Below are 16,106 nucleotides of genomic sequence, written 5' to 3'. Positions count from 1 at the left end.
CGCTAATGTAAAACAAAATGAAAATAGGGCACAATTATTCATTTTATACTCTAAATTTTGTAGCATTTTGTTCCCAAAATGTGTATGTTGATAGTTTGTGATGACATTTGTCTTTGCTATGAAATCATCAGGTTTACTAAAATTGTGAAGAATTTAATAGGAGATACAAATTTGCAGCTTTTAAGGCCAACAAAATACACCTTATTGTAGAGGCTTGTGTACAAAATTTGTCTCAACCTTGAAATCAAATATCAACGAAGAAATAATTTAACTTTACTTTATTGAGATTATTTCAAACGAAATTAATTAATCAACAGTATTATTGTAATTGTCAGAAAATTCAAAAAAATCATATTGGTATGGTAGTGAAACTATGATGGGAAATGTGTGTAAGCAACTATTAATGACAGTTTTTTAAATACTTCTATATTTGAATGAAATGCAGATTATGATCTTGAACCTTCTGAAGGAGTTTTGTTAAAACATAAATAATTCGTATGTTAACCAATTTTTCATGGTCAATTTTATATTGAAAAAAAAAAATCATTGTTAAAATCAAAAGTAAATATAAGATCAAGTTGAATCAATCTGGTTTGATGTAGCAATTTTAACATTTTTTTAGTACACTATCTGCATAAAAATTTGGTTAACTTATAAATAAAATTATATTATTATAAGATTGCTTGTAATAAATATGTATATAAAAAGTCAATGATTTGTCATTTTATCTGGCCTATGATGTAGCAAATTTTTCACAGATGACAATGGATACTTTCTGCATGTTGTACAGTAGCCACAATCCAGTTGTCTTTTCCCACAATGTGACCTATCATAAAAGTATTTAACATGCCATGAGCAACTTGACCATGTCACAATTGGAACAGGAACTGCTTACATTCCCAGTTCATCTGAGCTCATTCTAGTAATGTTTCAAAGTGGTTTTTGTTTCTGCCAATTACCACCCTTCAGAGAAAGAATTCAAAATTTGTTTATTTTCTGTTAATATAAAAAAGAAGATGTGGTATGATTGCCAATGAGACAACTGTCCACAAGAGACCAAAATGACACAGACATTAACAACTATAGGTCACTGTACGGCTTTCAACAATGAGCAAAGCCCATACCGCATAGTCAGCTTTTCTAAGACCACATGTAGAAAATATGCCAACCAATTTACAAGATACAACACACTATCTTAAGAAAATGAAATCTTTAAACCCTCCCCCACCTGCAGCAATCGCTGTATGTTACCTCTCTCTATATATTAACATCCCCATGTCGAGGGTTTTAAATCCTATAGGGAAGTCTGGAACTCTTGCGAGAACTTACACCCACTAACTGAATGTTTAGGCCAGCTTCTAACTGGTACAGAAATGCAAAAACTTCACATTCAATGATGTACACTTTCTCCAGGTTATAAGAACAGCAATGGGAAATATAACCCGTCTTATGCCAATATTTTTATAGGCAAATTAGAACAGCAAATTATAATTTTTTTCTTTATTAACCTCTCTCTTGCTTCCGATCTATTAACGATATTAACATGAAGTTGAAGAATACTGAACAAAGATCAGCATTCCGTCATAATGTTCACAGGAGAACCATTTAATCATTTTGGTTTTATGGTTGCATGAGTAGACTTGGAATATAAACAAAACTGTACAAGGAAAATAGCAGTTTGGGAAAAGGAGGTGGAACATTCAAAACTCATGAAAAACGTACAATGCATGGCATCAGAATTAAAACAACGATAAAGTCCAAAAACACTACACAAAGAAAGCTAAAGATTAGACAACATGCCGCCCAACAAAAACTGGTAGTGAACTTAGGTGGTCATGTTAGAAGTTCCGGATCCATATGTTGTGACTACGGTGACACTTGATGACCAATTTCCAATATTGTTAGCGACAACAACAAAACAGAAAAAGAAAAATATAAAAAAATAACTAACGTTTGCATCTTGATAAATTTTTAGAGAGGAAAGAAAAATACCTTTCATAATGCTGTTTACTCTCTGTTTGTGGCGAACCCGATGCTTTCATTTTGGTAATTTTCTATAAAACAGTATTACAATCCGCATTACCAGGCAGTTTGAATAGACCAATTGATAAGATGTGTCAGACTATGTCGATGTTACTAAAAGAGGATCACTTTTAGCTCAACAACTACTCCGGAAAGATTACGAGGCAGAAAGAGCTACTGAAATCACCAATTCACAAGTATTACAGTACTTTTCTATGAATGTTTTATAAAAGTAAATTATGGATACTAAAAAAAATATCATAAGATCTTTTAGAGAACATACAAAATACTGTTTTATCTTGCAATAGTATTAAAACATTTGACTTTTCTATACTTTACACACGTATTCCCCATTCTAAACTAAAAGAAAGTTGAAAGAGTTGGTTCTGCTTTGTGTTATAAAAATAGAATGGCTAACGTTGATACAAGTTTAGTCTAAGGAAGGGATTCCCACTCTGTAAAACACATCGCTCTTATTCAAACACAACATTCTCTGAAACTGAAATTCTCAAGATACTTGATTTCTTGATGACAACATATTTGTAAGGTTTGGAGGACTTGTTTTAAAAAAAACCAATCGACATTCCCATGGGAACAAACTGTGTCCCTCTTTTTGCCGACTTGTTCCTTAATCAACATGAGGCTGACTTCATACAGGAACGTCTTACGAAGGAATAACAGCTAGAAGTTAGCAATATCCTTTAACTTTACTTTCTGTTACATAGATGATAATTAATTCAAAATTAAATGACTATGTTGAACGCATCTATCCCATCGAACTGGCGACAAATGATTTACTTAAGTCGCCTCATATCTCCACTTTCATTTAGAAATTGACAATGAGAGTCGGTTAAAAAACAAAACTCAACTACGACAAAAGAGATGATTCAGCTTCCCAACTTTGTAGCAATATACCAGCAGCGCCTGCATACGAAGTAAAAAGGCAACAGTAGTATACCGCTGTTAAAAATTTACAAATCGATTAAGAGAAAACAAATCAGGTTCAACAAAAAAACTGAGCGAAAAACATCAACCACAAGAAGAAAACAACGGGACAACAGAAACACCGAAGTACACCACAAACAAAGGCAAACATACATATAATATCTCAAGGTGATACGATATTCCAATACTTGTATTTCCTATCATGATTTTCTTGATATCCGTTTGCTGCTCACAAGGAAGCTATTAAACTATGAATTTCCAAGCGGTGGAATTGAAATCATCCCTTCATTCGTTTTACGGACGCAATGACGAGTTGTTTTACTGCTGTTACGGAATATCGGATAATAATGTTTCAAATGTCGTAACCGTGACCTACCGAATTAGACGGGTTTGTACTAAAATGAGCAACACGAAAGGTGCCACATTTAGGGCAGGATCAACTTACCCTTCCGAAGCACGTGAGGTTTTTTTTTTTTTTGGGGGGGGGGGGGGGGGTCGTGTTGCTCATGTTTTAGTTATCTATATTGTGTTTTTCGCACTTTTGTTTGTCTATTGGTTTTTTTTCTATTTTAGCCATGTGTTTGAATGTCCCACGTGTATCTTTCGCCTCTCTTTTATAATGTCATGAAGGGAAAATGCATCTCACTGCACAATTAACTGTCCTTTTCCCTATTGACCCATGTTGTATTGCATACCTTAAAGAGTTATACCTTAATTTGTTCCTGTCTGAGTATGTATCATATTTTGGCACTGAATGTAAAGCAAGATACAATCATATATATTATTAGATTTTGTTAAAACTGTGTTGTGAGTAGTTGATACGTGATTCACTGTTGACATACTTTTTACCCAATTATCATTGACATATATCTGAGACTACTATTCCATACAATTAGTTTTATCATATATGCATGCTCACCTAGTATTTGTAACCTGACTCCGAACTCATTCCATAGTTCATTGATCAAAATTATAGTTGTGATTAGAGATGACATCTTCATTTTCAATATTATTGATGATCCTAGATTTCAACGAGTTCTTTAAACTTTTTTTTATTTAAGCGTCACTGGTGATTCTTTTGTAGACGAAACAAGTGTCTGGCTTAAATACAAAATTTTAATCCTGGTATCTATATAAGAGGAACAACTGAATTGACACTAAATCACGAACGTTGATCGATAAGAGTTATCGGTGTCTCAAATTACTAACAACATGTGTTCGCAATTTTAGTTTTCAAAAGCTGGTATTGTTGTCTAAGCTGTAATTTTACCGATTGTGACATTTTGACTGAGTATGATACATACTTAGTAAATTAGCAAAAATACCGAATTCTGAGGAAAATTCAAAACGGACTGTAGTCAAATGGAAAAATCGAAAGCTCAAAGACATTAAACGATAGATATCAACTGTCATAGTCCAGACTTTTAACATACATTTTTTATGTAGACATCGTTGGAGTAAACCTGGTTTTATAGCTAGCTAAACCTCTCATATCTGATGCTAGGAACGCGGTTCTCGATCCCTTATTTTTGTTTGCTACCTTGATTTGTCCGTTTCTAGTCCATTGACGAGATTTAAACATTGCTAAACTGCTATCGTCTTAGTGTACTATAATTAATTGAGCACATAATAATGTTAACGGTGTTTAATAGGCGACGCAACAATTCCTTTGTTTTGTTTTTTAAACGTTAAACCTGTTTCTTTGATTAAGTCAGTTTCGTATCTACAATAAGCAAGACATTGACTATATTTGACATCTGAATTTTTCAAAGACGTACATAGGTTCGTCTCGAGTTAACTGACTAAGATTTTGGGTAACCTCAGTTCTGTAGTCGAACTACATCTGACATGATTTAAAACAAACCTTTCTAATCTTGTCCGTTTATAAAATTTGAAACTATGGGTTCATCTCCATAAGGCAAGGCCGACAGTGGATGGATTTGTTTTGTTTTACGTACTTTTTGGTCATAAAGCTCGTCAACTGTTTCGGTTCTCACACAGCCTTGGCTTTCAAATATTTGGCTCAGTTGAGCGTTCCCGATGAAAGCAAATCTAGAAAAGCACTTCGAACGCATGAAATATATAACGTGTTGGTTTGATTTTATATGTGTTTATTAGTGTAGATGATTCGCTTATATCTAGGCAAATAATTATGTCGGTTTATTAATACTTTGTATGTTTGATATCCAAATTGTAAGTTGATACATGTTGTTTGACTTTAATCTCATCACCGACATTCATCCCGATATTTAGTCCTAATAAATAACACAATCGAGGTTATTCAACGTTATGACCTTTTTTGTCTAACTTGTTTGGTTGTACCATAATACTTAAAGATAAATAAAAAAGACATTTGGGGAGTTAAAATACTGTATACAACGTGGTAGCAACAACAGAAACATACAACTTTCTGGAATACCCATAAGAAAACAATAACATGGAAATTCAAACAATTTTATTACTGTATTTTCTTTATCTGTATTGATTCTGCTTCAATTTATAGGTACGGGTTTTAGTAATTTCTTTTATTTCATTGCTCCAGGCAGTTTAAATAGTTTGGTTGATAAGATAAGCCAGAAAATGCCGATTATACTAACAGAGATTCATTTTAAGCACAACAAATAAGTATTCCACCAAAATTGTGAGGACGAATGAATGATATCACCACGACACACAAGTATTTCAGTAGTTTTTATAAAATGTTTATTACTAAAAGTATTGCTTTGTCTTAGTTTTTCAACTTTTATAAAGAAAACTTTCTAAGTCCGTTGTAGATCTAACATTCTCACTATTGTTTATTTGACATTATTACCACTTTTGCAATCTTCTTGCTTCAAACCTTAGTACTGGATATGACTTTAGAATTATATGACATGTGATACATGCACATAGAGACCCTCAGCCTTGGATTTCAATCTGTTTGAAATTGATGGGATTACAATTTATTTTTACTCCCAACTTTATCCATTTTATACAAAATTGCATATTGATCTTGTAATCCCTTAAAATATTTGCTTTGTTATTTATCAACTATTCATACTCTGTCATTTTATTGTATTAAAAAAAGCAAGAAAAGATACAAAGGGGTTAACCTAAAGAATAAGTTGAAAATTCAGAACTACGACCAAAAGCGAAAACGTGGACATAGGAGATAAACACCGCATAAACTTCTTTAAAAATAAAACAAAGCCCGTATAATGTTGAATGATCATGCATGGTAGGCAGTATCTGCATCAGTTGTGTTATTCGTGACACGTATTAATGTCGCATATGTTGCAACGTCCATGAAGAAGGGAGAGAGAACTTGATCATGGCTACGACAAGTGGACGATATCTTATCATTCACATCACTAAGTTCAGTTTGTTCAGTATCATCAGCAATATTCTTTATCGAGGAATAGTGAATTTGAGGGGTAAATATATGTATACTTTGTATGCAGGTGCTGGAATGTTGCTGCGTCTAAATGAACATGTCAACAAAAATTGAAGTCATTTTTTATAGAACGATCCCTACTTAGATTTTCTTTGTTCAAGTCAATGTAACAATCAGACCTGAATTTTTAATGGGAAAGACAATGGTCATCAAACCGTAAAATAGAGGCGAAAAGTACAAACGTGTCATTTAAAGTCGAAAATGAACTGACAACGACAAGGCAAAAACGAAAAGACATAAATGACAAACAATTGTATTCAAAGCACAAATAAAGGCAGCAGTAGTATAGGCTGTTCAAATAATGTACTAGTAGACAACTAAAGACTGAGCAACACGAATCCCATCAAAAACCGGGGATGATCTCAGATGATCCTTAAAGGTAAGCAGATACTGATCCACAGGTGACAACCGTCATGTTGCTCAAATAAGTACAAATCGGGTTTCAAGTCTAATTAGGTAGGTCACATTCAGGGAAAAGAGAACAGGACTGATCTTTTTATTAACGAACGTGACTTATTCCCGAATGTGACTGTTTTGCTGAGTGTGAATTCGTATTGCTTTAAGACGTGACACGGTACTTATCCATCCCAAATTAATGTGTTGGGTTTTGATGTTGTGTTTGTTGTTGTCATCGGATCTTTTCAAATGTTTTAACGTTTGTTGTTGTAAATAGTATTTTGTCTGTTGTATTATTGTGTTCTATTGGGGGATAACTACTCATCCAGTTCATTTGGTAGATTTAATTTTGGATCAACGATATTTACACTATATATTTGGTTTTCAGTTTGATCAAAGAAACAACCACACAGCTAGATAATACAATTAATTATCTAATTACTACTTCAATTAAATATTAATTAGTATAATAATTTTCACTTTTATTAATATAAGTTAGATGAGTCATACAAATCCAAATTCTCTTAATTTTCGGAACACGATTTAGAAATTTATATGTGACGTCACTTTGGGCGTTGCATTGACTATGGCTAACAGGGCTGTGATTTTGTAATGTATTCGTTTTTTATTCTATATATATAGGTAGTCATCACTTCAGTTCAATCATGTATATCTATTATATAGTCATTTTATAAAATTTACTGTTTGCAAAACTATGTATTATTCTTGATAACAATGATGTTTTTGTCCCAGGCGGATAACCCTGGCCTCACAACTTTTTGGAACTTTTGGTCCTCGGCGATTTTAAACTTGGTAGTTGTTATGGCTTTCAAACTTGTTACATCTGAGTATAGTTTTGTGTGGACGTAGCGCGCGTCTGGTGTATAAAAATATTTTTTAACCTGTTACCTTTGGATGGCTATTATTCGTTTGTTTCTTTGTCCTATATTTTCTCCCATTTATCCGTTTATTTATTGTAACCCTGTCGTGTAATGTTGTCATTTTAATGTTATAACTAACACTGCGGGAGGTTTGGCATGCCACAAAACCAGGTTCAACTCACCATTTTTCATAAAATGCCCTGTACCAAGTAAAGAAAATGGCCATTGTTACATTATAGTTCGTTTCTGTGTGTGTTACGTTTCGGTGTTGTGTCTCTGTTGTGTCGTAGTTCTCTTATATTTGATACGTTTCCCTCAGTTTTAGTTTGTAACCTGGATTTGTTTTTTTCTCTATCGATTTATGAATTTTGAACAGCGGTATACTACTGTTGCCTTTATTTATGGTAACGAAAATTTTAACATATCCGTCGTCATTTGTGAAACAGATATTCCATAACGGTCAGCCAAGTCGTGATGGCGTCCATTAAATTTCCAAATGTAGAATTTTAACTTTACCTCTTGAAATTCTTGGTTCAATAGCTTCCCTTGTGATGAGCAACCCTCTATCAAGGAAATCATGATAGGAAATGCAAGCCCTGCAATATCGTATCACCTTGAGATATATATTCCATAAGCAAGCTCTGTTGGAATGTTACTGCATAGAAATTGAAAGATCACATTTGGGAAGCTAAAATCATCTCCTTTTTCGTGAAAGTTTTGTTTCCAATTGACCCTCATTGTCAATATCTAGATGCAAGTCAAGATATGAGGCTGTTTAATTATTCGGTGAGAAAACATCATCATTACAGTTGAATGTGAACTAAAAAGACTAAAAAATCCTACTTCTTAAAAAGCATCTGAAGGCAGTGTGGCTCACATACAGTAGTATACTAGTACTCACTTACATAACTTAAATATCTAAAATAAATACCAAGGACGTCTAAAGCAATGCATAACGAATACAAATATATAGATAAATACACTTTATTTAGTAAACAATATAGGTTTGCTATCTATTTAAACACGTCTAACACTGAAATAATTATATGTTTTGAAAAGAAACACGTATCCTTTAAGACTCATATAATAATCGTCATATACGCAACTTATTTTTCTGTTTCTTTTCTATAATATCAAAAAATTCTTTTGGTAATTTTGTGTTATATTATTTACATGAGTACCCTGCACAAAATCGTACTTGTATGAGTTTTCCCTCATTTTTTTTTTTAAAGATCTCCAAACACACACATTTTTTTTTATTTCTTTTTCAGCACTACCCGCCCGCTTTGAACAAAGTACAGTGAAGTCCTTTTTAATGATGATGGATATTTTATCTTTCAGATGATTCCAACTAAATAGTTTTTATCGTTTCCAAATCAATATTTTTATTGCTGGACGTTTTCACAATATATATCGTCATATCTGTATCACATTATGAAATGATCTTTCAATCAGATGAGTTTTAAATAATAAAACAAAACTCCTAACAATATTAAACAATGTATATAAAATATATGTTTGTGAAATATGCAGATATATGAACTGTGTAGGGTAATTCTGGGAACAGTATATCTAACGTCAATATGCATGTTCCTGGGTAATTGTCAGTGCAAGCAGTTGTTTAAGATTATTGACAAAAAATTCTTGTGTATAAAATCATGTTAGGTGAAATACCTATTTCTACAATTAATTTCGTATTCAAAAGAATATCCTCTTATTTTCCTAATTCACACACTAAATTTTTGTCCTGTTCAATTTTATTATTGATTTTTTTTTAATTTTTCCATTTTTTTAAGTCCTTGATCTTTTACATCTGGTTTCCTTTTTTCAAATTTTTTCCCGATGCTAGGCATATATTAGGACATAACTTTTTTAATTAATGTTTTATGATGTTTTTCTTTGCCTTTTTTCATTCCTTAGTCTTCAACTTCTTGTTCTCTTTTTCCTTCTTTTTTTTAATCTTCTCTCGCCGTTATGCAAGTATTGACTATCACTTTCCTTCTGTGATTTATGTTAAATTTAAAAACACGAACTATCCATTGCACCAACTATACATGTTATTTTACGGAAAATGGAATAACGCTTGATGTAATTGGATTTTTTTTAGGGAATGCAGGATACTTTTTTGTACATTTAACATCTTGAAGATGAAAATGCATTTTTTTTTAATTCTTTGTACTTTCTCTGAAATTCTCGGCATAGACAATAATCCGTTCAACAGTTTTCACTTTGCCTTATAACTGTATATCAAAGTTGGACGCAAAGCTATCATTACTTATACAGCGGTGGCAACTGCAGCCAAATTAAAATGTAAACAAGAACACTTTCGATGATGATCATTATAGGAAATACATGTCAATACACAAATGAACTAATTAAAGAACAACTATCTTTTTGTTCGCTAATGATACTTAAAAAAAATCAACATTATCCGACAAGTGAAGCAAAACATAATTAAACTTTCTTAACACTTTTCAAAGTCGTTGGTTTATCAATGTTGTAAAATCAAACTTCTCTTAAATAAAATTGAGAAAGGAAATGGGGGAATGTGTCAAAGCGACAGCAACCAGACAACAGCCGAAAATCTATAAACAAAAATAATAAAATTTTCATGAAAGGAATTTTCATATTTGATCAAGTAAACAATGGGCAATGACAAAATGTGTTTGCAAAAAACATTAAAAAAGATATTCATTGACAATGCACATTTTCAATGTAAAAGTGAAACATTTCTTCAGAATCATATGTACACATACACTACTGAAAATGACAATTTTCAACCATTTTCAAATCTTTATGAACTCAGCATCTTTGACCTTTTCAAATGGGCCACCCCATACGGATACGTCGGAACTGGTTGATGAGTACCCATCTTCTGATGTAGTTGTTTCTAATTGGTCTGACGATGTACCTTTTTTTTCGTCCGAATGCTTCTTGTTCAAAATATTTCTGTGTATTTTCACCTCTGACGTGCTTCCATCAAACCGGCCTTTTAGTGTCTCAAAATCAACCATTAAACTGAAAAGGTGAAAAAAAAAAAGGTTGAAGCCCATAGACAATGAACATTTTTTAAAGAGCGCATCTTTAATGCACAACTACTTAATTAGGTAATAAAGGTTCATAACTGCTTAAACAAATGTTTGAAAAATGAATTCAAATCCGCAAAACCGATTTCGATTTGCATAGTTTAATTCGTTACATTGTGTAAATATAACACACTTGACTATGGGGCAACTTCTAAGACCCTGGAAAGAAACCAAATGTACGACAAACAGACAACAGTCCATGATGATCACTATACATACAAACTAGTTGTTTGGAATATTCATTCACGGTAAACCTAACTAGTAAATAGTTTCTTGTTTTAAAGCATTGATACTGTATATGTAAGCGGAAGAACTAAGTTATAAAAATATTGCCAAGGTTACAATACGAAAATAAGAAGACATGGTATGTTTACCAACTCTCCACTAGAGACCAAATGACGTAGAATTAACAAACTATATTGTGTAACAGAATAACATACAAACTTATAAAAATCAGTAACTTATCAGATTGATACATATCACAAAAAAAAAGTTATACCGTCTAAAGCTTCTAAACAACACTTTTTACAGATATTAAATAGAAATATCAATCAAGATGTCCCTAAATAACATTCAATAATATAATCAAAATATCTGTTTGACATACCTTTTCCCTTTAAGGTTGACTGTTGTCGTCTTTGCAAGCAAGTATTTTCGGTGCTTATCTTCAAGATATTTGACGATATCTTCTGGTATGTCTTCATTTGAATTACCATCAGAAATAGACCAGGAACAACTTTTATTTACATCTTGACTTGAAAAGGATCTCGCATCTGAAATTTTCGGCATTTTGACTGCTAAGTTGACAGTTTTTTCCTCGCCGAACAACTTTCTTTTTCTCGTAATTTTTTCTTTAGATAGGTCATTGTAACTTTTTTTGACTTTATATGAAATTGACCAATTCTTTTTATTCTCTTTAAAATCATTTGAAGACCAACGTAATAAAGACATTATTCTTGTCTTGCCTTGGTTCCATTCTCTCGGATCCAGATTATACTTGATCAGTATTTCAAGCACAGGTCCTTCTAGTAAACTGTGGTTTTGACCACACAAACCACCAGCGTAACACTGTCCATCAACGTATTTGCTGCACAGATGCAAATATGGACATTTCCGCGGCGACTGTTGCATCCTACCACTGTCGCCACTCCTGCATCCATTAGTATTATAGTATCGACAGATAACAGGGACTGTTACTCTACATCTGTTAGCATCATGCTGAAGTAATCGGCATATATTTTGTAACTTAACTCGATGAAGAAAATACTTACATTTTGCTTTTCTATTGTGCTCATTTTCAAAGTCATGAATAAATTTACAGTTAGTCATTCCACAGGAGCTAAGAATATAAAATTTACAAATATGAAGAGCATCGCATCCTCCTTTGCATGAATTTGGAACATTTGCGTGAGCTTGGCATAATGTGGCCTCTGTTTTGGCACGAACGTTTCCAGTTTCCTCGGGTGATTCTCCCTCTTCTGCCTCTTCAACAGTTTCAGTAGCAAATTCAAAGACCTTTGGATAATGCTCTAAGAAAGTTTTCAAATCTCCATTGTCTTCATCTGTACTTTGCCCAAATGTTTCAATCCAATGGTTTTGAAGCTCCTCAATTTCAATTTCTCCTCCATTTTCTAAAATGATATTAAGTAAAATAGAAACTTTATCTTCAACGGAATATTCTTCAATGGGTTCAGATGACACTGGTGATAATTCACACTCTAATTGATTATCTCCGTATCTACCTGGTAACATCTGATGGCTCAAATATGAATCATAATTACCTTCTGTGTCCCAATTTTCCTCTTGACATCTTTCACTAAGAAAAGCATTAGAATTGCCCCTTTCAAAATTTGTTCCGGTTTTTGTTCTTTTAGTGTTCAAATGTTTATTAAAATAATGTGACGATCCCTCGGCATTTTGTCTACCCCTGTTTTCGAAGTCAGGAGAACGTGTATTCCTATATTCTCTCTGCCCTTGAAAATCTTCTTTTATTTCAAGCAAACTGTGTCTTGCATTCTGTTCATTTCTCCTCTTATGGCTATCTCGTTCTCTATTTTCGTCATAGGAAACATTTCTGCTGTAACCCCTGTCATTTCCATTATTAAACAGGGGGCTACGACGTCCAGTATTTTCCCTTCTATTACGATCAATAAGTCTTGGTTCCATTCCTAGCCGACCTCTGTTATAATGCATCGACGTGTTCCTGCGATCCGGCCGTGTTTGTCCAAAGTGTTCGAAATCATTATGAACACGAGAACGTCCTTCTTCTTTTAATTCGAAATCTCTTGTATCATCATGGAAATTGTGAGGCTTATTATATTTACCGTTTTTTCCATTGAATTTCATTGATCTTCTGTGTGTTTGGTGGTTCATGATTGATCCGAAACTTTTTTCCAATTTCCTCTACCTTCAATATTTTTTCCCCAATATCCTATGAATGTCTCAATGTAGACCTTCTTATGACCTTTGCAGCAATTTCTTGTGTAGCTTAAATATTCCAACAAAATTAATATGATAAATTGTCATTTCTTATACATCATTCGAAAGAAACTTTATATTTAAAGTAGATAGGGGTCTTAGACTAACTTAAAATCCATAGTATTTTTTAATAATTTATCAAGATGTAGTTTATATCATGCTTTTTCCCCAAAAAATTATTATAAAAGTATCGGTCACGGGCTTTTTTCGTGATACGGGTTGTTCAAAATTATCATATTTTGTATAGATTATGCATGGACAATCTGTGATAAAAATAAAACTTCACAATAAAATTTTTAAAATAAAAGATAGCTCTAATAATATGCATTCAGATAAGAAAAAATGGGGTCACCGGACTCGTTTTCTAGCGATACAATAAAATAGGTAAATTCAACATATTCTATTATAAAACTTGCTTTATTTGAGTTATCTTCCTTATATCTGAATTACTTCCTCTAATATGGCAAAGTTGAAAAAAAGTTAATCAAACACAAAAGTCACCTTTTTTGTTAAATACAACGGTTACCGTAAATATGATAAATCACAAACTTTGCTACATTAATACAAAAAGTTTAACACATGAATTACTAACTGCTCTCGACACTTACACATTTTTTAAAGTTCTAGACCAACTGTTATCTGCTTTTTCAAAATCAAAGATTTTTTTTTATCATTATGGAGGAAGACACCATATAGACACTTAAAAGAGGTTTAAAAACGTTCACCATCTTAAATCGCACAAACAGCACATGATCGGTCAAGACTATTAATGAATTTGACAAATTTTGATTTACCGATATTTGTTAGACTATTTATGTAAACGAAGAAATTAAGTGATTCTATTTCATGATAACACTTGTTTTTTTTCACAAATAGGGCCTACAGTTTTTATGAATTTCTAGAAAATGTTTAGAATTGAAATATAAGGGAGAGAAACTCAGATAATTCATTTTCATTAAGGATTGTATAGCTAATTGATTTACTTTGCTATTAAACAACTCAAATGATGATGAACCTATCTTACTTTTTAATTTCTTTAAAAAAAACTTGTAAAAGCATTCTCATCTTTTTAAAATAATGTCATTTAGTTTTCTTTCTAAATATATCATAATGAATTTTCCTTGTTTAATCCTAATAAAACGTGTTATTCATTCACGACCTTATACAATTCAGTAAATAGCACGATATAGACAACAAGTTTGTCAAGTTTTAACTTAATCAGGTTTTCCTCAGCAAACTCATGATAGTGGACAAATAATCTGAAAAATGGACTGCGGAACATAAATCTGCATCTACATGTACTCTCAAATTCATAGTCATTTTAGGACTTGATTGGGACATATTCATTTTGAAATTTGAGAACTTACAGCAACATGCCTGGAGTGTGTAAGTAAAGTTAATATATGTTTGGTTAGCTTGCTTCGAAAGAAAACATTCAGAAAGTATTCAAGGGAATGGCTTTCATTTACTTAAGTTTCCAAAATTTTGGAGCGACCGAATCCGGAGAGCTAGGAATCAATTTGGAGTGGCCTGCAGGACGCTGATTGTATCATACGTTAGATCCAAGCAAAAGCTTTGTATATATTTATCAAACCAGAGTATTGCCAGATCGTCCAATGTAAGTTAACTGTTGGATCGTGAAGGTGGTGGTTAATAAAGCACAAAGTTCATACGATCGGGAATTTAAAATATAAAAAGCAATTTAAGGCTGAAATAAATTACTTTTTGTTGCTTTTCCATAGATAACTGTGTCGAACATACAAAACCTGATACCAGGATTTTTGGAAATAACTTTATATTCTAGTCTGGCAAGAACAGAATGAAAATATCTATTTTAACCAAAATACGAAGAAATTAATGTTTACAAAAGTGAAAATAAATGTTCGCGGGCATAAACATAATTGAGATTCGCAAGGCTGAAAATGATTATTCCGTCAGAAAAAAAGCCCCCTGAATCCCTCTTCTTACCAAGAATATCAAATGATCGCCGCCTGAGATCTAGGAATTCAACGGCGTACTACTCTATCATGTAGCCGACAATGATAAAATATAAATGAACTTACTTTCCAATAGATTTTACATTGAAATAACTATCTGCTTATCCAAATTAACTAGATTTTCCCTCTAACTACTATATTCACAATATTTCCTTGTCGCTCTTTAGAAATGAACTTGGATCAAATTTCACAATCCGAATACATATTACGTCATTTGTTTAAATGGAAATGTGTTTCCCCAAAGTCATACAAACCTACTTTCACTTTCAATACTGTAGTTATTTTTTTTCTTCCAAAATAACAATTGTGTTGTCCGAGAAACAGATCGTCTATTCTTTTGGTGTTCTAAAAAAAGTCACATAAAAGAGCTATTGTCGTGAACAATAATTACACATTGATGCAGAGAATCTACCTAATGCCTGAAGAAAACATCAAAAATAATTTTATTAAAATAGTCTGACTGACGGTGATGTTTTAAGTTAAGTTAAATCGACCTTTCATACACTCCTAGATAAAAAAAAATAATCAGAACGCTAACATGTCCAAGACATCATCTGTATAAGGAATGTAACCAATAACGTAAAAATGCATATCATAATACCGCAAATGGTTTAAATTCCTATTTCAGAAAAAAAGATGTTCATCGGATAGCAAACATTTGAAATACATACACCAATTTTTTAGAATAAAATTTACATTTTCCTTTATCTAATCCATTTGTAAAAAATATGTAAAATACAGCTATTGATTTCTGAAAATGATAACACAGAAATTTTCTGGTTTGAAGATCTGAACGTTTGTTAGTGGATATACTTGATATGTATGTATATAATTACTTGGGTGCGTACCAAGCCCATTTAAAGTCCAA

General features: G+C 32.5%; 1 protein-coding gene across 3 annotated transcripts; it reads right to left on the bottom strand.

Annotated features, from left to right (window-relative positions):
- Positions 1 to 7,433: 7,433 nt before the first annotated feature.
- On the bottom strand, positions 7,434 to 15,688 carry LOC139516838 (uncharacterized). Of its 3 annotated transcripts, none has more exons than XM_071307168.1 (3): positions 15,493 to 15,688; positions 11,371 to 13,250; positions 7,434 to 10,695 (listed from the first exon to the last, which is right to left on the bottom strand). In XM_071307168.1, exons 2-3 carry the CDS (start codon positions 13,134 to 13,136, stop codon positions 10,464 to 10,466), a joined length of 1,998 nt encoding a protein of 665 aa, XP_071163269.1. In that variant the 5' UTR covers positions 13,137 to 13,250; positions 15,493 to 15,688; the 3' UTR covers positions 7,434 to 10,463. The 3 variants fall into 3 exon arrangements, with proteins under 3 accessions (XP_071163269.1, XP_071163270.1, XP_071163268.1); XM_071307169.1 differs by having other exon boundaries at positions 15,497 to 15,688; XM_071307167.1 differs by lacking the exon at positions 15,493 to 15,688 and adding an exon at positions 15,305 to 15,469.
- Between the last annotated feature and the right edge of the window lie 418 nt (positions 15,689 to 16,106).

Source organism: Mytilus edulis, chromosome 3 (assembly GCF_963676685.1).
Source record: "Mytilus edulis chromosome 3, xbMytEdul2.2, whole genome shotgun sequence".
NCBI classification, from domain to species: domain Eukaryota; kingdom Metazoa; phylum Mollusca; class Bivalvia; order Mytilida; family Mytilidae; genus Mytilus; species Mytilus edulis.
This window is presented reverse-complemented; position numbering and strand designations above follow the sequence as displayed.

Coding starts and splice junctions, on each gene's coding strand:
- LOC139516838 (XM_071307168.1), bottom strand. CDS start 13,136: ATGAACCACCAAACACACAGAAGATCAATGAAATTCAATGGAAAAAAC. Junction 10,696..11,370: donor GTCAACCTTAAAGGGAAAAG/GTATGTCAAACA, acceptor TCACCTTTTCAG/TTTAATGGTTGATTTTGAGA.